This window comes from Bemisia tabaci, chromosome 9 (genome assembly GCF_918797505.1).
Source record: "Bemisia tabaci chromosome 9, PGI_BMITA_v3".
In the NCBI taxonomy this organism is placed as follows: Eukaryota; Metazoa; Arthropoda; class Insecta; order Hemiptera; family Aleyrodidae; genus Bemisia; species Bemisia tabaci.
Window position 1 is genome coordinate 7,233,977 of NC_092801.1, and position 25,807 is coordinate 7,259,783.

The window sequence follows — 25,807 nt, forward strand, 5'->3', positions numbered from 1 at the left end:
AATTTCCAATCTTTCGTTTTTTTCTTACGTTTCATTCCACCCTGGTTATTCGGACCGAGTTCGTCAGAAAGGAACCAACCCACATTTTTGAAAAAATTGGGTTGTGAATGTTTTTGAGTTTTACCAGCCATAAATTTTCTTCTGCCAAAAACTGAAAGTCTAAAAACAAAAATTTTGTCGTGAAAAGAGGGATTAAATGTTGTTTGTTACATTGAAACTTATGCAGGAATAAAACTTCAAACCTCTTTTTCTCAGTTTCAACTTAATGTGGGTTGGCTCCTTTCTCATGAGCTCGGTCCATTTATTATCCTCTTTTCATTTCTCTCTCAAAATCGCTCGATGCCTATTGTAATTTTTACTAATCTCCTCGCTGTATCTGTTATTTTTTTCTTTATTTAATAAAACAGACATAAAAAAGGAGAAAGAAAACAAATACTGAAATGTCAACATCTTTCAGTTTTCCACCCCAAAATTATTCCTCCTCCTTATGCAGGAATAAACTTTTAAACCTCTTTTTCTCAGTTTCAACTTAATGTGGGTTGGTTCCTCTCTCATGAGCTCGGTCCATTTATTATTCTCTTTTCATTTCTTTCTCAAAATCGCTCGATCTCTTTTCATTTCTTTCTCAAAATCGCTCGATCTCTTTTCATTTCTCTCTCAAAATCGCTCGATCTCTTTTCATTTCTTTCTCAAAATAGCTCGAAGTCTCTTGTAATTTTTACTGATCTCCTCTCTGTATCAGTTATTTTTTTTCTTTATTCAATAAAGTAGAATTTTTCAGTTTCTTTTAGTTTTCCACCCCAAAAATAATTCTTCCTCCTTATGCAGGAATAAACCTTCAAACCTCTGTTTCTCAGTTTCAACTTAATATGGGTTGGTTCCTTTCTCACGACCTCGGTCCATTTGGGACGCTTTCCTCGAGTTAGGTTAGGTTAAGCCTCGCCGGAACGAGGCCACAGCCCGGCGGACAGAATGTTGTCCCGATTTTTCCGGAATTAATTTTAATTCGTTTAGGTGTCTAGCCTAACCCACCCCGCCGCTCCTCGGAGTCGGCGACCGCGAATTTTCGCCTCGGAATTCAATGTCACTCCGTCATCAACCGCTTCCCGCACGTGTCGCCGGAAAGCAGGGTGCGTCCTCTCGCGGTTTCTCTCCGGGAGCTTTTTCCAAGTCCGCGCTTTCGCGAGATCCGGCGCCGGGTAGTGTCCGTCCCTCTTCCGCGGTTCTCTTTCGCCGCTCCTCATGTCCTGTGTCCGTCTCTTGAGCCGTCGAGCGTAGTCTAGTTTCCGACTGCTGATCCCTCTACGAAACGCAAGTGTAAGTCCCTTCATGATTTCCTCTTGCAGTGAATGTCAAAAAGCAATTTTCGACAGTGCTAGCATTCCGTGTCTGTCGAAAGTTCCGGGATTCTGAATTTTTTTGTTCCAATTTCTCCCATTCTATGACCGTCAAAAGCTCCGGGATTCGTTTTTGATTTTTTCAAAAGTCCCGAGAAAGTTCCGGAAAATGCAAGAGATTTCGAACATTTCGGGAATTTCAAAAGTTTCGGCAAAAATTGACTTCAGGAAAATCTCAAAAGTTACAAAGTTCGGAATTAGTTCCGGGAAATGAGAGCACTGACAGTGCCCCCATTCCATGTCCATCAAAGGTTCCGAGATTCGGAACTTTTGGTTCCAATTTCTCCAATTCCAGAGCCGTCAAAAGCTCCGGGATTCTTTTTGATTTTTTCAAAAGTTCCGGGAAAAATTCAGGAAAATCTCAAAAGTTTCTAAATTCGGAACTAGTTCCAGGAAATGAGAGCACTGACAGTGCCCCCATTCCATGTCCGTCAAAAGTTCCGGGATTCGGAACTTTGTTGTTTCAATTTCTCTCATTCCATGACCGTCAAAAGCTCCGGGAATCGTTTTTGATTTTTTCAAAAGTTCTGAGAAAGTTCCGGAAAATGCAAAAGATTGCGAACACTTCAGGAATTTCAAAAATTCCGGGAAAAATTCAGGAAAATCTCAAGAGTTTCAAAATTTCGGAACTAGTTCCGGGAAATGAGAACTCTAACAGTGCTCCCATTCCATTTCCGTCAAAAGTTCCGGGACTCGGAACTATTTTGTTCCAATTTCTCCCATTCCATAACCGTCAAAAGCTCCGGGAATCGTTTTTGATTTTTTCAAAAGTTCTGAGAAAGTTCCGGAAAATGCTAAAGATTGCGAACACTTCAGGAATTTCAAAAATTCCGGGAAAAATTCAGGAAAATCTCAAGAGTTTCAAAATTTCGGAACTAGTTCCGGGAAATGAGAACACTAACAGTGCTCCCATTCCATTTCCGTCAAAAGTTCCGGGACTCGGAACTATTTTGTTCCAATTTCTCCCATTCCATAACCGTCAAAAGCTCCAAGATTCGTTTTTGATTTTCTCAAAAGTTCTAAGAAAGTTCCGGAAAATGCAAAAGATTTCGAACATATCGGGAATTTCAAAAGTTCCGGGAAAAATTCAGGATAACCGCAGAAGTTCCGAAATTCGGTACTGGTTTCGGGAAATGGGAGCACTGGTTTTCGAAGTTCTTAAGAACTGTTTCATGAGCCCAAGTAACTCAGGATGCTGTAAAGCCAGGGTTGCCATAGTCAGGGAATACCGGGAAATGTCAGGGAAAATGACGAAAGTATCAGGGAAAAATTATTAAGTCACCTTTATTTGCTTTCCAGGATGGGTTTGACAATTCAAACAACAGATTTTGCGTGGAAACTATTTCAAATTTCGTCTTTTAAATCATCTGGCATGTCCATACGTAAGTGCCAGGGAATGTTACCAAAACATCCTAAAAATCAGGGAAATGTCGGGGAATTTTAAAAAGTTTGAATTTCTGACACATCTACCCATCAAAGTCTAGTGCAAGTCAGCGAAGTTTTAAGAAAAAAAATTGATGGAAATTTTGTTCAAAGGTGAGGGAAAGTCAGGAAATTTTAGAATCAGGAAAAAGTCAGGAAATTTTAGAATCAGGAAAAAGTCAGGAAATTTTAGAATCAGGAAAAAGTCAGGAAATTTTAGAATCAGGAAAAAGTCAGGAAATTTGAACATGAAGAAATCATGGCAACTCTGTAAATGCAGCATGACAAGTTCTTAAAAAATTAGAAAATTTATCCGCAGAACCTCGAAAGGAGGGGTATCGATTAGGACCGTTTTTAAGCCCACTTTGAGTTCCCTCGACCATACGATTTTTGTTCATTAAAGATCTATATTTTATGAAATTCATCGTGATTCGGTTTTTTGTCGATTTTTTTCGGGTCAAATGCTGGCTTAAACATGGGTCTGAAGGCCAATTCTGGAGGAAAATGCGGTTTCACGGTCGAATTCCAAAAACTCCGCATTTTCCGCCAAAATCGGCCTTCTGACCTATGTTTAAGCTCAATCAGACCTAAAATGAGACCGAAAACGACCAAATCATGATACATTTCGTTAAATATAGAATTTTAGTGTGTTAAAATCGTTAATTTCGAGGAAATTCCGCCAAGGTGAGCCCAATCGATTCCCATCTTTTGTTCTACAGGGCCTGTCCCAAAACAACAAGTCTGTAATTCGGAAACAGTGATTGATATGAAAATGCGGTTTATGGAAAGTTGTAGATTATTCCATTAGCTATCTAAGAAATTCGCTGGAATTCGGTGAGATTTCAATCAAATGAGCTTGAACCTTGACAGTTGACTGGTAATAGTAAACTACAACCTACCACAAACCGCATTCAGATATCTACCATAGTCTTCGAATTACGTACTTCGTCACCTTCCGGCCGAAGTACCTATCACAAGCGCCATGCGACGTCTCAAAATTTCCGCTGTTGAGTGTACCGTTCATCTTTAGCTTTCGAATATCCGCGATTTTCCGAATTTCCGTGACCTCCGGTTATCCGCGAGTTTTCATCATCCGCGATTGCCGATTACTCTTGTAGCTTACCTGTATAATTCGAGCTTAGCGTTCTTCTTCGGCTCTCGAATATCCGCGATTTCCCGATTTTCCGCGACCTCCGATTATCCGCGATTGCGGATTATTCTTGTAGCTTACATGTATAGTTCGAGCTTACCGTCCTTCTTCGGCTTTCGAATATCCGCGATTTTCCGAATTTTCGTGACCTCTAATTATCCGCAAGTTTTCATCATCCGCGATTGTCGCTTATTCTTTCAGCTTACCTGTATAATTCGAGCTTACCGTTCATGTTTAGCTTTCGAATATTCGCGATTTTTTGAATTTCCGTGACCTCCGATTATCCGCGAGTTTTCGTAATCCGCGATTACCGATTATTCTTGTAGCCTACCTATATAATTCGAGCTTACCGTTCATGTTCGGCTTTCGGATACCCGCGACTTTCCAAATTTCCGCGACCTCCGATTATCCGCGATTGCCGATTATTCGTGTAGCATACCTGCATAATTTGAGGTTACCGTTCATCTTTGGCTTCCGAATATCCGCGATTTTCCGACTACCCGTGAGTTTTCATCATTCGCGATTGCCGATTATTCTTGTAGCCTACCTGCATAATTCGAGCTTACCGCTCATCTTAGGCTCTCGAATATCCGCGATTTCCCGAATTTCCGTGACCTCCGATTATCCGCGAGTTTTCATCATCTGCGATTGCCGATTATTCGTGTAGCTTACCTGTATAATTCGAGCTTACCACTCATCTTCGGCTCTCGAATATCCGCGATTTTCCGAATTTCCGTGACCTCTGATTGTCCGCGAATTTTCATCATCCGCGATTGCCGCTTATTCGTGTAGCTTACCTGTATAATTCGAGCTTACCGTTCATCTGTGTCTTTCAAATATCCGCGATTTCCCGAATTTCCGTGATCTCCGATTATCCGCGATTGCTTATTATTCGTGTATCTTTTGATCTCTCTAACTGCAGTGAAGCGAATCTTTATCCAAACAGTCCCCTGTATTCTTACTTGAAAAGTTTACCCTTTCTAAAGTGTTGAATACCTACCAAATCCGCAATCTTTCACAAGTATCAGTCGAGTTTTATGGAAATCCGTAATTTTGCATCGATATCCGTGAAAATCGACGGTTTATGCACGGATGGCTCAAAATTCCTGTAGAAGGAAGTATGGTTTCCGTAGAAATGTCTTGTTTTCATCCCCATGAAGCACGGAATCCTCGAACTTTTACCCAACCTGAGGATCCCATGAAGGAGGTTACGGATTTACATACAAAGGAGGGTCGAAAGCTGGGTCACATCATGCCAACTGGTAACCCTTAGAAATAGTGATCCCCTCAGAGTTTGATGAAATTCGGCATACTTAGCGTACATGTATAGCTTAGTGCAAACCCAAAATTTTAGGTTGATTTGACCACCTGTTTGGTTTTTATTAGACACTGAAAGTTCGCAAAAGTTGGCCTCTTTCGGGGATGCCACCACTTTATTGATGTGTAACTTCGGAACGGTTCAACACTAAATCAACCGTTCTTTTTCGTTGGAAAGCCCTAAGAGAGAGCTTTTTGAATATGTATAACAACATTGGGCTTAACTAATTTTTTTTTTTTTTTTTTTTTTTTTTTTTTTTTTTTTTCTGGCGCAAATTTTAATTTTCAAAACTTTATAACCTGAAATCGGACCTCTCGATTTCTTTACACGTACGCAGTTTAACCTATCGAAAAATAGAATAAATTCAATAACAAACCGTAGCGGAACGAGGAAAAAGAAATACGCGCCTCTTCCCAATGAAACTGGAGTAAAGTTGATTGTATGGTAATTGACCTCTTGATGTCTTGGAATAATTCCCATTCATCACTTAGTCTGCCGTAACTAAAAATAGAAAAACTACTCTTTTTAACCACGTGGCTGTACCTTTCCAGCAATTTGTTTTGACATGCATAATTTAACCTCATGAATACTTGTCGCGTTGTCGTAAAAATCTTGCCTTTGAATATCTGCTTTTGCGCTGAGCATAAATCGTCGCTCCTTTGGAGCAAGCGTGTATCTCGAATTCCGAACTTCCGATATTCGAATTCAGCTTCCGGCATTGCCTAGCTGTGTCAACTAGACATACAGCCTTTGATTGGTCGATTTGGATCAGTTTTTTGTCCCCTCAGAAATCGTATCTTTAACTTTTCAATGGACTTTTTGGTTTTTCTCGAAATTTTACGCAACGCACTATAACTCCGCAAAAGTTCCTCGCCTCTGCCCCATTTTCCAGGGAAGGCTCTTGGATCTCTCGTAGGCAAGGTTGCAATTTTTCATCAATAAATAATAATATATTGGCATTTCTTGTGAAATACCTCATGAAATTTCATAAAAATATGGATAGTATTGAAACATATTTTTCGAAATTAAATGCACAATTAAATGAAAGGCGACTGGTTTTCGCTTTTTGGTGTTTTTTTAGTGCGTTTTGCGTACCCAGCCTCTGAAAATATGTTTCATTTTTGACATACTTTTCACATCTTTGTGAAATTTCATGAAATGTTGCACAGAAAGAGCCTCCCAAAAAAGAGGCTAATTTTGGCCCCTTTTTAGGTATTCGATTCGACCATCGGACCAAGGTTTAAATGGAAGCTCATATTAATAGAAAACTCAGGAAAAAATTTCAAGATGAGTATAGGAACCGTTTTCGAGTTACGGGGGGGGGGGGGGGGGCAAAGGGGTCACAATCCGGCCTAATTTTTTGCTGTTTTCTTGTAGAATTGATGTATTGGCGGGGTTCTTATCGTTGTTTACGCATGTGTAGCACATGGATTCCTACGTACTTTTACTTGTAGAATCGATTTATAACAGTGCCGAATCGATATACTGATCAGTTAAATCGATTTTGAACGATTCATTAAGGAAAATCGATGATTTTTCAGGATTGAAAGTGTTTATTTTCGATTCATGAATGAATAAATGCACCTGAAATGACTGAAGCACATGTTACCCTATGTATTTTGATACGTAGAATTGATTTTTAACGTTGACGAATCGATTTATCTATCGTTTGTATCGAATTTTTGCGATTTTTTATGGAAAATCGATGACTTTTCGGAATTAAAATCGGGTTTGCTCCATCCGAGATCGGAGATATGTACCCAACATGATTGATGAAGCACATAAACTCTTACGTGTTTTTATACGTAGAATCGATCTACAACCTCGATAAGTCGATATATCGATCAATTGTATTGAATTTTTGCGATTTTTTGCGGAAAATCGATGGTTTATCGGGATGGAGATCGGTGTCTCTCCATCCAAGATCGGAGAAATGTACCCTTTATGATTGGAGCACATCAATTCTTACGTATTTCTTCGATATTTTTTACGGATATTCGATGGTTCTTTTGGACTGGCATTGGAAACATCTACCAGATATGACTGGAGCACATCGATTCGTTTGTGATTATTCTTGTAAAATCAATTTTTAAGAAGTCGACGAGTCGATACATTGGCTGGTCATATTGACTTCTTGTGATTTTTATGGAAAATCGATTTTTTGAACAGGAATGAAATTGGTTACTAATGGTCCGAGGGTGGAGATATGCACCTGACACGGTCGGAGCACGCCGTTTCCACGTACTTTTACACGTAGAATCATTTTTAAGGTTGGACACCGATCTCAATCCCGATAAACCATCGATTTTCCGCAAAAAATCGCAAAAATTCAATACAATTGATCGATATATCGACTTATCGAGGTTGTAGATCGATTCTACGTTTAAAAATACGTAAGAGTTTATGTGCTTCAATCATGTTGGGTACATATCTCCGATCTCGGATGGAGCAAACCCGATTTTAATTCCGAAAAGTCATCGATTTTCCGTAAAAAATCGCAAAAATTCGATACAAACGATAGATAAATCGATTCGTCAACGTTAAAAAATCAATTCTACGTATCAAAATACATAGGGTAACATGTGCTTCAGTCATTTCAGGTGCATTTATTCATTCATGAATCGAAAATAAACACTTTCAATCCTGAAAAATCATCGATTTTCCTTAATGAATCGTTCAAAATCGATTTAACTGATCAGTATATCGATTCGGCACTGTTATAAATCGATTCTACAAGTAAAAGTACGTAGGAATCCATGTGCTACACATGCGTAAACAACGATAAGAACCCCGCCAATACATCAATTCTACAAGAAAACAGCAAAAAATTAGGCCGGATTGTGACCCCTTTGCCCCCCCGTAACTCGAAAACGGTTCCTATACTCATCTTGAAATTTTTTCCTGAGTTTTCTATTAATATGAGCTTCCATTTAAACCTTGGTCCGATGGTCGAATCGAATACCTAAAAAGGGGCCAAATTTTGGGAGGCTCTTTTCAATATATTTCATATTTTTTATTTCACCCATGCAACCCTGCGTAGGATGGCATACCAATCCCCTCTTTCTCCCTGTTTATGGACTCAAGAATCCCCCCCCCCTTCTTCTTTCAGCTCGAGGGAAAAAGGTTTCAAGACAGCCTTTGATAGTTTGAGGGGGTGTGATCCCCCTTGAGTAGGTAAGTAAGTCAATTGAGATAATTTCCCTTTTTAAGCTTTTTGTAACAACTAATGATCGTTTTGAAAATAATTGGTCAGGTAATCAATGTCAAATATGAATCGAATATTTCACCAAAAAATCCGAGAATCCAGGGGAACAGAGACAATATCTTTGTAATGAAGAGAATTCATCTATTTGGTAAGCAGGTTGCACAAACACCCTCATCATAATGTTTTCACCTTCCAGCCCAAGTACCTGAAGCGCTATTTTTGCTTGGACGCTTCGTAAGCGAACATCTTAATATTGTTTTAATTTTTTCCTTAAGACTTCTTCACATACTTCCATGAAAATTTTAAGAATTAATATTGATGCCAAATAAATATTACGTAACACTTTCAACTGGTTCTGTTCATTACTTAGTTTTCCTTAACAAATTGGACAAGTTTGGCAAAATGGGGCCTCAGCACAAATGGCGTTTTGACACTTTGGCCAGATGGTGAAGATGTATTTATCACTGGATCTGGGTAAAAGTACTAAATTCAAAATTTAGTCACCGTTGGCTCTGATCAGAGAAGGAAAATTTCTTTACTTTGATGCAAATTTGATCCAGAAATCTTAAGAATTACAGAATGGGATGTCATAGGGAGAGTTAGAGTGTTGGGGAAACCCTAACATTTTTATAAAAATGGGGCTGACATTGGATTGTCTTCTGTTCAAAACGCTGATATGTTTGCAGGAGATAGAATCTACGGCCCCCACTCTCTCAGAAATATGAACTAAAAATAGTGTATTTCCTTCGGAAAATACACTGAAAAAAAATGGTCGTATTGACTCAGAGGATGATGGAGATTAGGTTTTCCCGAAGTTCTATCCTGCAAAAAATAATTATGACCGTTTAAAAGTGATTCCATTAGAAACTTTTTTCTTAGATGACAAGGTTTTTGTTTGTTGACCCAAGACTTTTTTCTATTCCTCAGATGAGTGAAAAATTTGAAGTCGTCATCTCCGGTATAGGTGGACATTTCCCGGAATGTAATAATGTAGACGAGTTGACAGAATTTTTATTCAACAAAAAGAATGGAATCACAGTTGATTCGCGACGATGGACACCTGGTGAGCATTTGATTTTATTATTTTTCTAAGTTTCCAAAGTTGAATTTTTTCATTGCCAATTTTTTGTTTAATCAAGCTGAAGATTTGGACAACATTAATATTAATTTCTCCTACAAGAGAGTCTAGGATTTTTTAAAAGTCAAATTTTCCTTAAAACTGGGAGGTATAAAATTGCTGTCAGTAAAAGAGCTTTGTACAAATACTGTACAGCAACACAATGATGTGCCAGGGAAGAACACCGTATGAGCCTCCAGACGTTCCCAGGTTTCCTTAAATGAAAATTTTGCGACTCTCAAAAGTTCATACGGCGTTTTTTAAAAGATCTCAAGAAATCTTTGGCCTCAGCTGACACTGACTTATAATGTGAAGCAATGAAATTATTTCTAGCGTATTCTTTAGTGGAATTATAGATGAAATATTGAAATTTTCATATCAAATGCTAAATCCTGCCGATCAATCCGAAAATTAGACTCGATGTTGAAAATAAGCAGCTAGAAGCAAAACCTATGAATCTTATCAGCTTTCTTACTTTTGAAAAGATGCGTTTCAACTGATATGATTACGATTTAATGAAAATTTGACTGTTATCTTTTTTTTTTTCAGGTGAATTAAATGCGCCAGCAGCAATTGGCAAACTGAAATACATTGATCGATTTGACTCGTTATTCTTTGGAATCCACCGTAAATTATGTGAGAGTCTCGATTCCTTAACCAGACATAGTTTAGAGCGTGCAATTGAAGCCATTATTGATGCTGGTAAAGTTTATTGAACAATAACTGGACTTAATTTTGCAATTAGGAACTATAATATCTGGCTCATCTGCATAAACAATAATGTGCATAGCGAAGCTAATGGCACATACGTTGTTTCTAAACTGAGCCGGGAATTGTAGTTCTCAATTCTAAAATGTAGTCCAACTGTTACTGGATCTGTGAGAAGTGACCTTATCTTCTGGAATAAATTTTCCTTAACTTTGTTCAATAGCCGAGACTACGTTTTGCCCCAAGTCCAAGAATTTTGGTCCTGGAATTTCAGGACTTATATTTTCTTTAATTTTTGAGCTTCTATGGTCTAGCTTGCGTCAAACTTGCCAGATCTTCCTCCTCCATGCATTTCCAGGAAGTCGAGAAAAATTTCATGCCAGAAGAGAAGGTCCCTTTTGCAAATGCGGTCACAGTTTTAAATTTAACATTTATACAGAATTATTCTCAAATTGCTTTTAGGACTCCATACTTTAGTAGCACAGGTCTTATACATTGCCCACCTACTAACTGAAGTGGCTTCTTTTATTTTCCTAGTTAAAATTGAAAAACATTGCAGTTTTGTTTGCACTGCAAATTGACCAGGTATCTTTCTGATACGTAATAATCTTTTTATTGATTGTTTAAATTGGACATTTATTGACTGAATGATGCATAAATATTTCAATATTATGGAAAAAAATCGCGATTCCATGCAATATTTTCGTTGCTAAATCCCTCTTGGGTGATAGTGATTTTTTGATAGGTATCTCTGAAGCAGATATATGTATTCCTGTAATAAGTATGGTACTAATCCTTCAAAAATAAGGAATACGTCTATAACTATTTATGACTATCTGTTTTTATTTGTATTCAAAATTATTTATCGTCATATTTTGGGCGTGATTCTCCTAACATTAGAAAGTTTAAGAAAATTAGTAACTGATGTTCTTATTCCAGGAAATGAACTTAAACAGCGTCAATACCTTTATCAATTAATTTTTGACTATCCCTCTGTAGATGTATCTTGATCAAATTAAATTCTGAAAGAAACGTTTTTTTCGTGACTTTAATTGCTGTAAAGGGATTCCTTAGATTGATGTTTAGAATGCTTAAAACTGCCTCCTTGCTTTTATTTTCAACTGCATTGTCCATTCTTTAAAATCACTATGCACGCTTAATGAGGAAAAAAATTGATCAGCAGATAGATTTTGTAATATCCATCAACATAATTCTTTTTTGTGGAAATGAAGATTATTGTATTGCTGTCAACTTGATATCCGACGGTATGGACGTAAACTTACTCAAAAGAAATTAAGTTTAATAAAAGTTTTTTAGTTTCTACAAGTCCCTTTTTTAAGTACAAATAGTTACAAAGACATAATTTGCTTTTCCAGAAGCTGAAGTTACAAAAGTTATGTTTTTCAATTTTTGCCAAATCGAATCAGTAACCATTTTATTTTGTCTGTTTTTACAGGAATATGTCCTTCAGACTTACATGGATCCAATACCGCCGTCTTAATGGCTTCAACTGTCAGTGAATCAGAATTTTTCTCCATTTTTGATTCTAAAGATACTGGTTTTGGTATTCTGGGACACAATCGTGCTATGCAAGCCAACAGGGTTTCATACTCCCTAAATTTATATGGTTTGTAACATAAATTAGCTCCTTTCTATCCTCAGTTTTCTAGACTTCGATAATGTAAATCAATTTCACAGCTCTTAACCATCATCAGTGTGCAATGTCTCCAAATATCCTGATTATTCATGAATTCAACCAACAGTATGGTGCAAGAAAAAAAAATCATCGACTGACCTCGGTTCACATCACATAGTATGTCTATGTATTGTATAAAACACTAGTCCTGTTTGCCTTTATCCCCCCCCCCCCTCCCCACCCTGGTAATGTAATGAAAGTGTAAATTCAGACACCCAAATATTTTTCTCCTTGGCTTCTCTTTTAAATTTTAGAGGGTTAATTAGATTATGATAGCTGTTGTAATTGTTCATAACTCCACACTTTTATATAGAGTTTCAAAGCATGCCTGGGCGTAACAAATTTTGCTATCGTAGGGAAGTTCCTCCTCCTTGCTAAAATATTTTTTCCTTGCAGGACCTAGTTATACCATGGATTCCACATGGACGGGCGGTACTCAGGGTCTCTCCTTGGCCAAAACGCTGATTGAAAATGGACACGTCAACGCAGCAATCGTAGGCATTGCCAATCTGATTTTGCATCCGACCATCTCTCTACAGTTCCAGAGTATGGGCAAGCTGACGACCGGGGAAAGAACGAAGTCGTTCTGTGCAGACGGTACTCACATTAATCTAAGACACAACTATTATCGATTCTCCTCATTCTGAATCTCAGGGAACTAGTTTGGGAGTTATATAATCGAGAACCTTACCTTTGGATGACCCTTGCATTTTGATGGTGATAATTGAAAAGCACTTTTGTGTCTTCACCATGGTGTCTGGAACTGGTAATAATCAGGAAAACTGGGATTCATCAAGGAATCAAAAATTTCCGGACAAAATCATGGAATTTGTTTCAGAAGCCGGAAATCAATTTTTTACCACTCAGAGGCCTCTTTGTTTTTAAATTCTGTGGAAAATATAAGTACCTATTGTTATTAAAAATTATATTATTGCACCTGAGTCACCAGTCTTGACCTCTTGAATGACATTTTTGAATCCTCAAATCATCATTTTAGTAGAGAGGCTTTCATAAACCAGATAGTTAAAACATCAGGAACGCTTTTGGAATTAATAATTTGAATCTACGCTGAAGAATCCACTGAAAAATGAAAAGTAATTGACATTCAAATCTAGATTCTGGAGAACTATACAGGTTTTCTCAAGAAAATCACAAAGAAGTTGAAGGAAACTTCGGTTTTTCATCAGGGGAAGAGCTCCCAGAAATCTTGCAAAAACAGGGCATGAGCATAGTCAAGAATTCCCCAGACATCAAGGTCTTGACCGAGGTTTTTCAATCAGCAAAAGGGTTACTCCAATGGAAAATTATTTGTTTCCTTCAACCAATAGAAGGGGGGGGGGGGGCTATCAAGCCAATTTAAAAGGAATGCCATTAAATTAGTAATTCTAATTTGTTACACTTAGCAGAAAAATCCAATGAAATCTGACTGCAATATTTTTTCCCTCCGTTTGTTTAGTTTTTCATTTATACAGCAACCTTCGTATCTTACTTTTTAGCTGATGGATACAATAGAGCGGAAGGCTGTGTGGTACTCTTCCTACAAAGAGCTTGTGAAGCAAGGAGATCATACGGCACTGTCATCTCTGTGAACAATCAGTGTTTCGGAGATCGAGACAGTATGTATGTTGAAGACTCAGGCCCTCATTTGAAGGAATTATTAACACGGTCATACAAGAAGAGTGGAATAGATCCAAAAACTGTTGGATTTGTCGAAGCAGAAGGATCAGCATGTAAGGTAACGAAACTTTTATCTTTTATTCATTTTTTCTCATAGAAATCCTTGCATCATCTGCCTTACAGAAGATTCTACTAGCAGAGAAGGAAAATCAAGGGAGTTTTCAAGAAAGACGTTGACTAGTTTTCCAAAGAAAAAACAAAGTATGATAGGAAGTCTGCAACGTTGCAAGCGGACATGCGTGGTTTTGCCACCAATATTCTAGTATGTGACTGGATCTGTGAAAAGAGAGCTTATATTCCAGGGGAAAATTTCCCTAGACTTTTTGAAAGTGCACGGAGGGAGAAAATATGGACATTTTGGAGTAAACTTGTCACTTAAATTTCTGAAATTGAAGGAGTTATCAGTTTTTAAGGTTCCCTGGCAAAGTTTTTAATTTGTTTAATTTTTCAAATGTTAGAACACAAATTTTGGAATATCGCAACTTCAAACAAGGAAACCAAGAACTTTGTGGTGGATCCTAAAATTTCAAAATTAAAAAATTGTCCCTTTGATACTCACATCGCAAGGTCTTTGATAAAAACAGTGCAACAGTTTTCATTATTTCAGTCAAGGAAACGTCAAAAATTGTTTCCCTCAGTGTTAGTTGATATTTAGTAATTAAATGGTGCAACTTTCTGCTTTCCTCCAGCACGTTTATTTTAATATGCCTCAGAAGGCACTTATTGTGTCCCTACCTAAGCAGGGAGGTCATTGGAGTTTAAAAATCTTACTGGCTTACTTTATGTCCTCCAGAGGATTGATGCAATGGAGCTAAATGCAATGGCAGATGTATTCTGCCCTGATGACAGGAAAGATCCTCTACTAGTCGGCTCGATTAAAAGCAACATTGGACATACCGAAGCTGCGTCTTCTTTAGTCTCACTGACAAAAGCGATCATTGCCCTTGATACTGGTTTCATTCCTCCTAACATCAACTATGACAATCCAAACAATGATGTTCCTGCCATTTCAAACTATAAAATTAAGGTAATAACTTGAGGAAGATAATTTTAATTGCAATCAGTTAGTTTAATTTGAAAAAATTGTCCAGAGTGAATGAGTGATAAAAAATAGAACATCTACAAGGAAGAATGTATAATTGATGACTCTGTTGCACATTCTTTTTTAAACAATTTTTCTAGACTGGTTTTGAGCATGTTACTCATCTTTAGCGATGACGCGACTCTAAGTTGAGACTCTATATGCGGTAAAGTAGTATAAAGTTGGAAAAATTACTCCATATTCGGAATGTTTGAGTTGCAACTCATTTGGTTAAGGATCCTAAAAAAGGAGGAAATCTTGCAACCCCTAATTCCTATTTATCATGAGTCGAAATTTTTGTCGGAGTCTTTTTTGTCAAAGTTATAGTTATTTTAATATGAAATTGTTTGTTTGAAGGTCGCTGAACAGCCAGTGTCACATCCTGCCATCAGGCTTTTTAATAATCTTCCACTGAAATTAAGAAAACTATTGAAAGACTGGGAAGTTAACGCTTTTTTTTAAGGGTTAAAAACCTTATTAGTTTATAAGGCATTTCATTCTTTAAATTATTTTTGTAATGATGTTTAAAAAGTAAATTTTGGGGGATTTTTACTGACAAGTATGCTTAGACACTATGTTTTTGTCATTTATGTACTCTATAAACGTATCAGGATTTATAATTTTTGAAATCTCAGGTTTACAAGGAACTTTAGATCAGATGGAAAATGTTTGGTGACCAAGTACTTACCTGACTTATTCTCTAATATAAGATTGTATTGTTCCTCCTTCTCATTATTTTAAAGTGTCCCATGGATTTATTTCAGGTGAAGTCTATGTCCTAGACGATGGAGGAGAGGTCGACTTAGATTTAGGAAACTACGAACGTTTCTTGGACATTACCTTAGATAAAGACAACAGCATAACGACAGGAAAAATCTATCAGCAAGTAATCAATCGAGAAAGAAAAGGAGAATATCTCGGGAAAACTGTTCAAGGTAAGGGCATTATGCCATGTCAGAAGATTGAGCTTATCTGAACAGGTAATTGTTAAAGTTTTCTATTATGTACAATTTTAAATAAGACGCATCAATTTGCCAGACATTGCTCAGATTTTCCCTCTATTCCAGGGCCCATTTTAGAAGATCTCTGAGGTGCAGGTATTTCTTAAGAAAGCTGGCAGCTGCGTCACCCCAACCTGGACCAAGTTTCAAGCTTGTGTAACAATGCTAAGCCTCAAGATTGTAGAACCCTCTCAGAGGTGTCGTCAGATAAGTTGGCCATTGTTTATTTTCGATTTGCAGGCGTTTTCGCTTCACTACTGTCCACATGATAACATCTAACTCTCAAAGGACCGAGAACACAAGCTTGGATAGGTTATTTAATGCCTTCGAACCTTGTATCACTTCAATTTTCAGCCACACAGATGTAGCAACCACATCAAAGTCATGAATCACAATTGATTAGTAGTGTTTTTACGATGCAATCATGAGACAAATGCTTTCAACGTGGATAGTAGCGGATAGTAGGCGGTCTGTGCAGAGGCCTAAATTCGTCATCTGCCCATGCAAACTGAAAGTAAACAATGGTCAACTTATCTGGAGTCACCTCTCCTTAGGGCTTTTTTTTTATCGCGGATCAGGGTGGATCGCAGTGGAACGCACTGGATCGGAATCCTGAGCGATCCGGACCGATCCAAGTGTTCCAAGTGATAAAAAAATCCAAACTTGGAATTTGGTTCGATTTGTTATTGTTTTGATTTTTTGGGGACGGCAACTTCCTCGCATTAGGTTAGGATCACAGTGGATCGCGAGCTCGCCCCACCTCGGAAGAGCGATCCGGCGTTCCACCCTGATCCACCTGGAACGCTTGGATCACGCTGAGGAACGGAATAAAAAAATACCGACGTTCATCGCTATCCACAGCGTTCCTCTGCGATCCGCTTAAAGAAAGCCCTTTACATTTAATTTCCCATTTTACTGTTCTATAAAAATTGCCAAATTTACACCAAAGAACAATGTTTCTTGTGAAATGCCTCTAGTAAGAATTTTGAGGTGAATAGGGGTAGAATAGCAACAATAGTGCATAGAATTGCTCTCTGCATTCTGAATACTGGGTCCTGTTGAGGAGTTTGCTCAATCTAACAGCGTTGCCATTTACATAGTTTCAATGTTTGTTTACCTAATTTTCCAGGGACTTTCCAAGATAAGTCCCAGTGTGAACGAGCAGGAGTGCAGAATCTTCCAAGCTTCCACAATTTCACGCACCCGCCCGTGGGCTTTCCACATCTTTTTTCGTCGGTTTCCCACAAAATTTCCCACCAATTTAAAAAATATGAACTTTTTCTTTGTTTTTCTTTGACTTTTGACCGGTAGCCCTTCCAAATTTTCCCTCCTGCCATATTTGGGGGCTTATCCACATCTTCAGACGCCCGCCTGGGCGTGTGATTGGGCATTTTCTGCACCCCTGTAAACAAGTACCAGTGGAAGCCCTGGCCCTCTTTTGTGGCATAATTTTTTCAACAATAACTTTGGACAACTTAAGTCGGAAGATTCAACCTTTGGATTCTAATATTCTCATTTCTCAAGTTGTGTCCTGAATTTCTAATATGCGTCAAAATTTTAGAATAATTTGATGCATTCTTGAGCAGCCACCAAAGGGGATTTTTTCTGTTAGTCGTCTAATATGCCTGTATTACTTTGATTAGTTGTGCCGCATATAACGAACGCCATCATTGAGTGGGTCGAAAAAGTTGCTTCACGACCAGTCAAGAACAGTTGGGATGATGACTCACCTGGTTCCATACCCGAAGTTTGCATCGTAGAGTTAGGAGGGACAGTGGGTGATATAGAAGGTAGACCTTTCACTGAAGCTTTTCGCCCCTTCTCACGCAAGAATCATGATAGTTTTTGCGTCGCCCATGTGTCTTATGTTCCACAAGTAAGTGCTTCAACTTTCCTCGACTTGATTGTATTAAATTTTGACATGATCTCTGGTACCTGATGGGAAATCGGTCAGTGAATATAAATTTAAGCCTATGGAAGTTCTGAAATTATGCCACTTGAATCATCATTTTTATTTGAGGAGTCTAATTTACCTGATGCCATTTGACAAGGACTAAAAAGTGTCTTTTCATCTGCACTGCACTAAGACTATTTATCTACAATGAAACTACCTGACCATATATCTCTTTTGCAGTGCTTGAAAATCCGCCTCCATTTTTTTTTTCTCTTTCGAAGGAGAGGAAATCAAAAGCATTTCTTGAAATTTCTCTGCTTTTTCTTTGTACATAGAAGAAAAACCACGGGAGTTTTCATGAATGGACGTTGAGTAGTTCTCCATTTAAAGAACAAAGTATGACAGAAATTCTGCAACATCGCAAACTGAGACATGTTGTCTGGTGCCTCAAAGTCTGTATACTCCTGTAAAAGCCCATTACTCTATCATGATCAGCAAAATAGTGTTTTGAGATCAAATGAGCTTTTTGGCGTTCCAAGTGTTTTTTGCCCTCTATATCTATCTTGATTCCAGGGTTTGGACTCTTAAAGTAACTGTTGTTAAACTTGTTGTATAGTTTCAATTTCTGTGTTGTATGTTTAAGAGGGATATATATTATGTGAAAGGACCACATTTTTTAAAAGCCTTACTCATATTCTTTTTTTCAAAACATGTTTTATTTGATATCAATTATGAAGCAATTTGACTGTCTCCCTTCAGTAAATAAGTTTAAATCTAAAAATTTCTTTGTTTGAATAACATTCTTTTTTTTTCTTTGTAAAGAAATGATGGTTAGAACCCATGATCCATTTACTTTCTTTGCTATAACTTGCATCAAGCAGTTTTTTTCATACCATCTTGACTACATTTTGCAATTAGGAACTGCAATTTTTGGCTTAATTTAGAGACAAAATATGCACCATTAGTTTCCTTACGCCCAGAAGTGTTTATTGATTATCCAGAAATTGTAGTTCCTAATTGCAAAAAATAGCCCCTTTCATGTGTAAGAACCCTCAGTACGAAAGAATTCCTGTTTAAAAGTATACCTACTTCAATTTGACTTTTTCCTTACAGCTCCTCATATGCGATGTAAACGCTTACCTTGGTAGTGAACATGTTGATATCAGCGTAAAGCTATCAGTGCTCCTTGGCTTTTAATTGGATGTCTTTATGTCGAAAGGAACTGTGTGCATGGGTTTGCGTACAAAATAGTTCCTTTTAGCATAGATACGCCCAATTAAGTTTACAATACCAAATCATCCTCCATTAATGTATTTACCATTGTCATTAATGTATAAAATATATCTATATACTCATGGAACTTTCTTTACAGCCTCACGCCACGATGGAGCAGAAAACAAGACCCACTCGCCAGAGCGTCAAGGAGCTTCAAGATTGTGGTCTGTTGCCTGATTTGCTTGTGTGCCGAAGTGAGCAACCCATTCCGCAGCCTGTGAAAGAAAAAATATCTGATTTCTGCAATGTTGGCATAGATGAGGTAGATTTTTTTTTGTAACTTCCCAGTCTTTTTTCTTTTGCTTAGTATTTTTATGTTTGCCAGGAACATGTAAAACAGAATTGTCCGAAAATTTTAAAATACCTGAAAAAGCTTGTCCAAAAGTAATCAATTGAAAAAAACTGCCGAAAGAGTAAGTATAACTAACTAAGGAACACACACACACTGTCGTACTAAGGAAGAACCCCATATAAGCCTTTTTTATGCTGCAGAAGTGCAGAACTTCCTTTGATACAATATGATTTTTGAAGGGAATCTGTGAACATTTTTCCTCCGATTTTTCAGAGAATTTTTTTGGAATCAAATCCAAATTATCTGAAAATTTGAAAAAAAATATTCATAACTCTCCTTAATTATGAATATTTGATCGGAAGAAATTTGGCACCTCTCGGATGTTCATACAGCGTTTTTCCTCAGCTTGGCAATACAGGTCTTATCTTTGAGGTTTTTGCAATCTGATCAGAAAAAAGAGTCACGCTGCGTTTACTATTATCATTATTTTTTTACTGTCAGGAGTCGAGTATACGTTGAAAAGTTTTCTCATTGTTTTTGTCATCTAACATCCATTATCTCCCGTATGATTCAAATTCAACAGAAAAGCATCAAAAGAAAACCTGTCTCCTCAATTCAAAGTACGTTTCATTTTGGTACTTGTACTTAACAGGTTGTCTGCTTGCATGATCAAAGTTCTATCTACTACGTTCCTTTAATGATGGAAAAACAGGGTCTGGTCCAGTATTTTCATAAACGGCTCGGCTTGACTTTCAATTTACCTCCTCCCAGAAATTTCATGCAGAATTGGCACACTCTGGTTGAAAAGTAAGTGAAATTATTAGCATGTAAATTCTCTCGTCAAAACACCATCATTCTAAGGCTTGAGGAGTACCTTTTATCTCAAAATGAGGGCTCCTCCATTCATTGTATCGCATTCAAATTGAGAAATCAGGGAAACTTATCGATTGCCAAAGTGCGAGACCGTTGTACCTTGTATCTTAATTTCGATGTGTCGTAATTTCTCCCCATATTTTATTTTTTCCAAGAAAACCAAGGCAATCTCATAGCTTAAAATTTATACAGAATATTCTGATATTAGAGAAGCAAAACCAAGGCAGTTTTCAAGAAATTATGCTGACCAGTTAAAAAAAATAGAAGAAAAGATAATGTACGACAAAAAGTCTGCATCGCACATGTAGGTACGTAGTTTCGCACTTTTGCCATCGATACCCTCAGTTGAGACATTGAAAACCTGTCTGTATACTTTACTTAGAAAACAAAGAGCTATGCACTATTAAATTTTAAAATTTTGTCAGTTTCCCATGCTCAATCAAGAAAATTTACCCAATATTTCACCGCAGAATGTTAACCACAATAATAATGTACTAACCAGAATTTTTTGGGGTCTAAAGTATAATATGCTAAGATATTAAAAAATCAAGTATCCACTGTGTTAGTGTATATTGTTAAGGACGTCTTGTTTAAGTTTAGTTTTGCACGGAACAATCAATCCACACCATTTGGCAGAATTTCAGGCTTTTCCTATTTCTTTCACAGCATATCGATGAAGATTTTGGTTTGTTTTTAAAATTTTGAAACACTCGTTAACCAACTTTCAAGAGGTCCACCCTAAATTAATGAGATTATCAATTAATATCCTTAATTTCTCACCACATTTTTCTGTAAAATTTAGGTTTAAAAAACCAAAATGTCAGTCCCAGTAGCATCACAAACCTCGTTCTTTGGTTTTTGATGAAACTAAATTAAAGCCTCCAGTAATTTTTTTTTTTTTTTTTTTTAACTACTTTAAATAGCCCACAAGGGCTAATCTTTGCGCTTCAGTCCCGTCCCCTGTCCGTCCCTACAACCAGTCCCAGGCAACCATTATTTGAGACCATCAAACTTGGGTTGCCTGGCCGGGAATTGAAGCCGGGACCTCCTGATCATAGAGCTAGCGCTACAATCACTACACCATAGGAGGCCGACAATAATGGAGATTAATAACAGCTCTTACGACAATAAGATTATGGTGATTTTAAACTAAACTTGTTCGGAAGTAAAGTTTGCAATGAACTTCCTCAAGAACTCAATTATCAGCTCCACAACATGACTTAAAACTTTTTATGGACTACTTGACGTATTAAAATTTCTACTCTGTAATCTGGTGTCAATCGAAATCACAATAATATTACCTACTTAACTCTTTCATTTGCTCAGTTTCTTATTAATGCTGAAACAGATTCATCGAAATATTGCAATATCCAAGTGCACAATCTTCACAACACTGAACAGCGTGCGTGGTGGCCACTTAAACACTTGCCTCAGCTTTTCACACCACAAATTTAGACACAGCTTTCTCTCTGTCACTAAGTGTATAAGGACCGATTTTTTTTTAATCATTGAGGAATGTTTCTTCCAATGTAGAACAATAATTAACATTAGAAGTTCAAGAGACCGGATGATCATTTTGTTATAAAGAAATTTTCCTTATTAAGAGAGAATACTGTATTTTAAATCTTGTCAATTTTTTTTACCAACATGTACATGAAACCTTAAAATGTCTCCTAATTTGATACTTCACCCTTTTAGATTAGAAACAGTGCGTCAGGAATTGAAGATAGCTCTGGTCGGGAAGTACATTAAGTTGCACGATGCTTACTCATCTGTAATTAAAGCTTTGGAGCACGCTGCGCTGGCTGCTAACTATAAAATTAGTATTCAGGTAATAATTAGCATCTTTTCACTCTGTCTGATCAGGGGACCTAGCTCCTTTTGACATTAATTGAGTCTCAATAATTTTTTATTGAATGAGCGATGGGTTTGAGTTCATGCATCAAAAAGTGTTGAATAGCTCCTTTAGGAGTTAACCTCAGCAATTTTCATTGCCTGAATAAAGTTCTATGTAAAATTTTACACAGGAAATGTGTATCAGAATGCTTTATCTTGTACCTCATCTAGTGGTCCGCTACCTTTGGGTGCACAATGAATCTAGTAATGAATTTTGTAGCATGGATGTTTCCAAGACGCAGCAATTAGCGGTAAAAGTGTTTTGTAGCCTTTTCATCTTGCCTTATTTACTTGGCTTGATAAGGAGACGTATGCAGGATATTGGTAGCAAGTGAAGCAAGATTTAAAGATACCAATGGAAATTCGTCTTGTAGAAAATTGAATCACTTTAATTAATGGTCTGCACCTTCATTTGCAGACGTATATTTACAGTAAGACCTCAATTTATCAAATCACACTCCAACGGATTCCGAGCTTTAAGAGATTGACTTTTCAGTCCTGTAAAATCCGATAAATTGACGCCTTATAGTAATTCTGATACTATGAATAGAAAACGCAACAATTCCATGTATCTTTTCATCAATTCTCTTTTTCTTAGATCTGTGGCTGAGCCTGAGCCTTTTTTCATCCAAAAATTGTCTGATGTTGCTCAAACTTTTTAGTTTTTTATTTTCCTCTCTGATCTTCACTCATGGACTTATGTCTTTTAAAGTTTGTTGATGCAGAAAATCTAGAACGTACGATGGAAAAATCAAATCCAGACTTATACCATGCAAGCTGGTTGAAACTGTGCAAAAGCGAGTAAGTCACCTGCTTTACTTTATTTTTTATGTCGTTTAGAATGGAAAAGAGATCACTCAGATACAACAGGTAAAATGGACAGTTTTAACTGGAAACAGCTTTATTGTATTTCATTTTGCCGAATTTTCTTTCATGTTTTGTTTTTCTAATATTGAACTGTACCTTTTAACGCATCTGAACTTTCTATGGGTTTACCCTAGATTATGAAGAATACCTTTACAAAATCTCAAGTTTCAGTGTTTCTTAGTTTCCTATTTATAAATAAAACATCAAAAAACATTTGGCAACATTTGATAAGTTAGGCTGACTCTAGTCAAATCTGTCCAAATCAAGGGTGCAAAACTGTTGCGACCAAGCAAACTCTCCAGTTGAGTTCCGTTGCAATGAAAATGTGAAGGCGGCCAAAAAGGGGTTTTTTAATTGTGGGGGCATCTGAAAAGGGAAAAAAATGTATAGGCAGTGCTGCTTTTTGTGGATGAAACTACTAAACGCGTTATTCTTTCAAATAGAAATCTCTGAGCGCATTAATTTTTGCTAAGGAAACCATGAATTGTTGGAATTATGCAACGAAAATAGTCAAGTACACAGTCTTATGTCGACAGCAATGTATGTGATGAGAAGAAAGTCTCATGTGCTCAGCAATATGAAGGTATCCTTGAAATATGTGAAGGCCGCAAAATTTCTGCACCCCTAGTCCGACTAACGCTTCAGATTCCTCGTAAGTTTTGAAGTGGTGTCGAAAAGGAATAATTAAATTTTTTCAGTACAATACTAATAACATGGAAAGATTTCACTCTGTTTCAAGATTCATTTGCTGTTTTCCCTCTAACAACTTGTAGTGTTTCAAATTCACCAATGCCAACTTATTTTCTAAATATAGCAATCTTTTAACGAAGTATCAGCTGGATTGCATTTTGCAAAAAGGAACCACTAGCATTGCAATGTTGCCAAGATTGTGCAACTTCTTTTGTCTCGGAGGAAAAACCCGATTATCCATTCATAGTTTATATTTTACTTGCTAAAAACTGTAAATTCAAGACAAAAATTACCATCTAAATTTCATAGTTTTTCACGATTTCCGCAATTTTATTGCAAAAGATGAAGTTGCACAATCTTAGCATCATTGCAATGCTAGTGGTTCCTTTTTGCAAAATGCAATTCAGCTACTAAAGCTTAAAAAACTGAATTTTTAATAAATGACAGCCAAAATCAAATTTTTGACTTATTTTCTAAATTGCTAGAACATCTTCATTCTGAAATCTCATTCAAGTAGTTGAAAAATATTCTTAAGTTGAGTAAGTTGTTTAATCCACTGTTTCTTTCCAGCGGAGTCATTGTTCCTGGCGGTTTTGGTAAGCGAGGAATGGAGGGAAAAATAGAGACCTGCAAATGGTGCAGAACCGCAAAAAAGCCGTTCCTAGGAATTTGCCTTGGCATGCATGCAGCTGTGATTGAATTCTCTAGGTAGAACACATTCATATTTTCCTACCTTTTATTTTACAATTTCTGCTCCAATACCTCTTATACCTCAAACTATTATGGTCACTGGTCAGCTCTGTGAGCATCATATGGTCCACTGGACAAGGTCTGATTTAGAAACATATCGATGGCCAAAGTGCAAAACTGTGTTTCTTCATCACAATGTCCCATAAATTGTCCGTTCCTATTTTATTTTCTGAAGAAAAAGAAGTCAACTATAGAGCTTGAAACAGGATGCCGAGCATCCAGGAAAATTGGGAAAAGTCAGGGAATTTCGTCAACGGTCAGGGAAAACCCGGTCAACGGGTTCGGGGAACGGTCAAAAATTGTATCTACGACAAGCCAGCTGATCGCGTCGTTGTGCCAACATTTTGAGCACATTAATTAAGTGCCCCTAGGTTATCATAAAGAAGTCATGGAATTTCATCAGGAAAAGTGAGGGAATGATAAAATGAAATTTTGCTAGCCATCCTGATGAAATGTTTACAGATTATCCTGCTAACAGAGAAGACAAATCAAGGGTTTTCAAAAAATTACATACATATATTTAGCGAATTTTTGCGATCCAATATATTTCACCGTTGAATGATATTCGACGATTGCGCATTTTTTCAAATAATTTTTGACTTCTTCGTCGGTCTCACCGGCGACCAATGAAATCCATCAATTTGAAATTTCGAATTCACCTTGGGACTTGAATTCTATTTTTGAATTGATGCAATCCATGCCAGAAACTTCATCCTTCACCAGAATTTTTTTTTCGTCATTTCTCTCTGTTTTTGTATTTTGTCAAATCAAGTCTGGTGTTTTTGCAACTTGCTGTGTCTTAGTGTTCCGCGCGCTCTTATTTTCATCTTAATTTCATTTTAAAAAAAAATCTAAACTCTGATCGGCTCCTGCTATCACCGATCATCGGCATCACTCAGTGCTGATCAATTCGTTTGATGAATGATATTCGATCGCGAATATTCGCTTATTATTTATCATTTAAAAAAAGTATGACAGGAAGTCTGCAATGCTGTAAGCGGAGGTGCAAGGTTTTGCAATTTGGCCATTGATATATCACATGTTTTCTTCAAAATCTTGCGCAGAAAATGACTCTAGTAACAGAAAGTAAAAACCAGCACAGGGCACACTACAGTAACCACAAGCAGTAACAGGGTAGAAATCAGCGCCTGAACCAGGTATTGCCAAGTATTTTCTGCTAGGTAACTTGTCGCAGGCAAGAGTTGAATGAATTCCAAATACTGATTTAAGCTGCAGAATTCTGCGTTGCCTCGAGGGAAGTCAGTCAAGTTCATTCAAAAGCAGGCTTCAGAAATTCACACTTTTTTTAATTCCCATGAAGTTTTATTTTCAGTGTTGTTTGATTCTCATTGTTGTATTCTGCACAAATTTGTAACTTCCATTGTTTTGACCACTGGCTCACTATCGCCATCTTCATGATAATATAAATAAATATGTAAAAAAACAGGGAAAAACCAGGGATCATAATTAAACCAGATCAAATAATAAACCAAATCTC

At 37.2% G+C, this 25,807-nt stretch overlaps 2 protein-coding genes across 3 annotated transcripts in view; both read left to right on the forward strand.

Annotated features, from left to right (window-relative positions):
• LOC109033227 (CTP synthase 1-A) overlaps positions 1-25,807 on the forward strand; it is a 62,552-nt gene that overhangs the window by 26,548 nt on the left and 10,197 nt on the right. The window contains exons 2-8 of the mRNA XM_019045754.2: positions 15,536-15,706; positions 17,416-17,648; positions 19,039-19,203; positions 19,886-20,040; positions 21,805-21,937; positions 22,715-22,803; positions 24,130-24,267. Coding sequence (XP_018901299.2) covers positions 15,536-15,706; positions 17,416-17,648; positions 19,039-19,203; positions 19,886-20,040; positions 21,805-21,937; positions 22,715-22,803; positions 24,130-24,267 — 1,084 coding nt within the window. The remainder of the gene's footprint in view (positions 1-15,535; positions 15,707-17,415; positions 17,649-19,038; positions 19,204-19,885; positions 20,041-21,804; positions 21,938-22,714; positions 22,804-24,129; positions 24,268-25,807) is intronic.
• Positions 781-14,830, forward strand: LOC140225510 (fatty acid synthase-like). Of its 2 annotated transcripts, XM_072304667.1 has the most exons (7): positions 781-1,317; positions 9,420-9,555; positions 10,159-10,311; positions 11,774-11,944; positions 12,410-12,610; positions 13,510-13,748; positions 14,484-14,829. In XM_072304667.1, the coding sequence occupies exons 2-7, from the start codon at positions 9,420-9,422 to the stop codon at positions 14,727-14,729; spliced, it is 1,146 nt and encodes a 381-aa protein (XP_072160768.1). In that variant the 5' UTR covers positions 781-1,317; the 3' UTR covers positions 14,730-14,829. The 2 variants fall into 2 exon arrangements, with proteins under 2 accessions (XP_072160768.1, XP_072160767.1); XM_072304666.1 differs by lacking the exon at positions 781-1,317 and having other exon boundaries at positions 9,262-9,555; positions 14,484-14,830.

Bases quoted from the DNA above. Each gene is read 5' to 3' on its own strand.
- LOC140225510 (XM_072304666.1), top strand. From the start codon at position 9,372: ATGACAAGGTTTTTGTTTGTTGACCCAAGACTTTTTTCTATTCCTCAG. The intron at 9,556-10,158 runs GTGAGCATTTGA...TTTTTTTTTCAG, and splicing joins TTCGCGACGATGGACACCTG to GTGAATTAAATGCGCCAGCA. The intron at 10,312-11,773 runs GTAAAGTTTATT...CTGTTTTTACAG, and splicing joins TGAAGCCATTATTGATGCTG to GAATATGTCCTTCAGACTTA.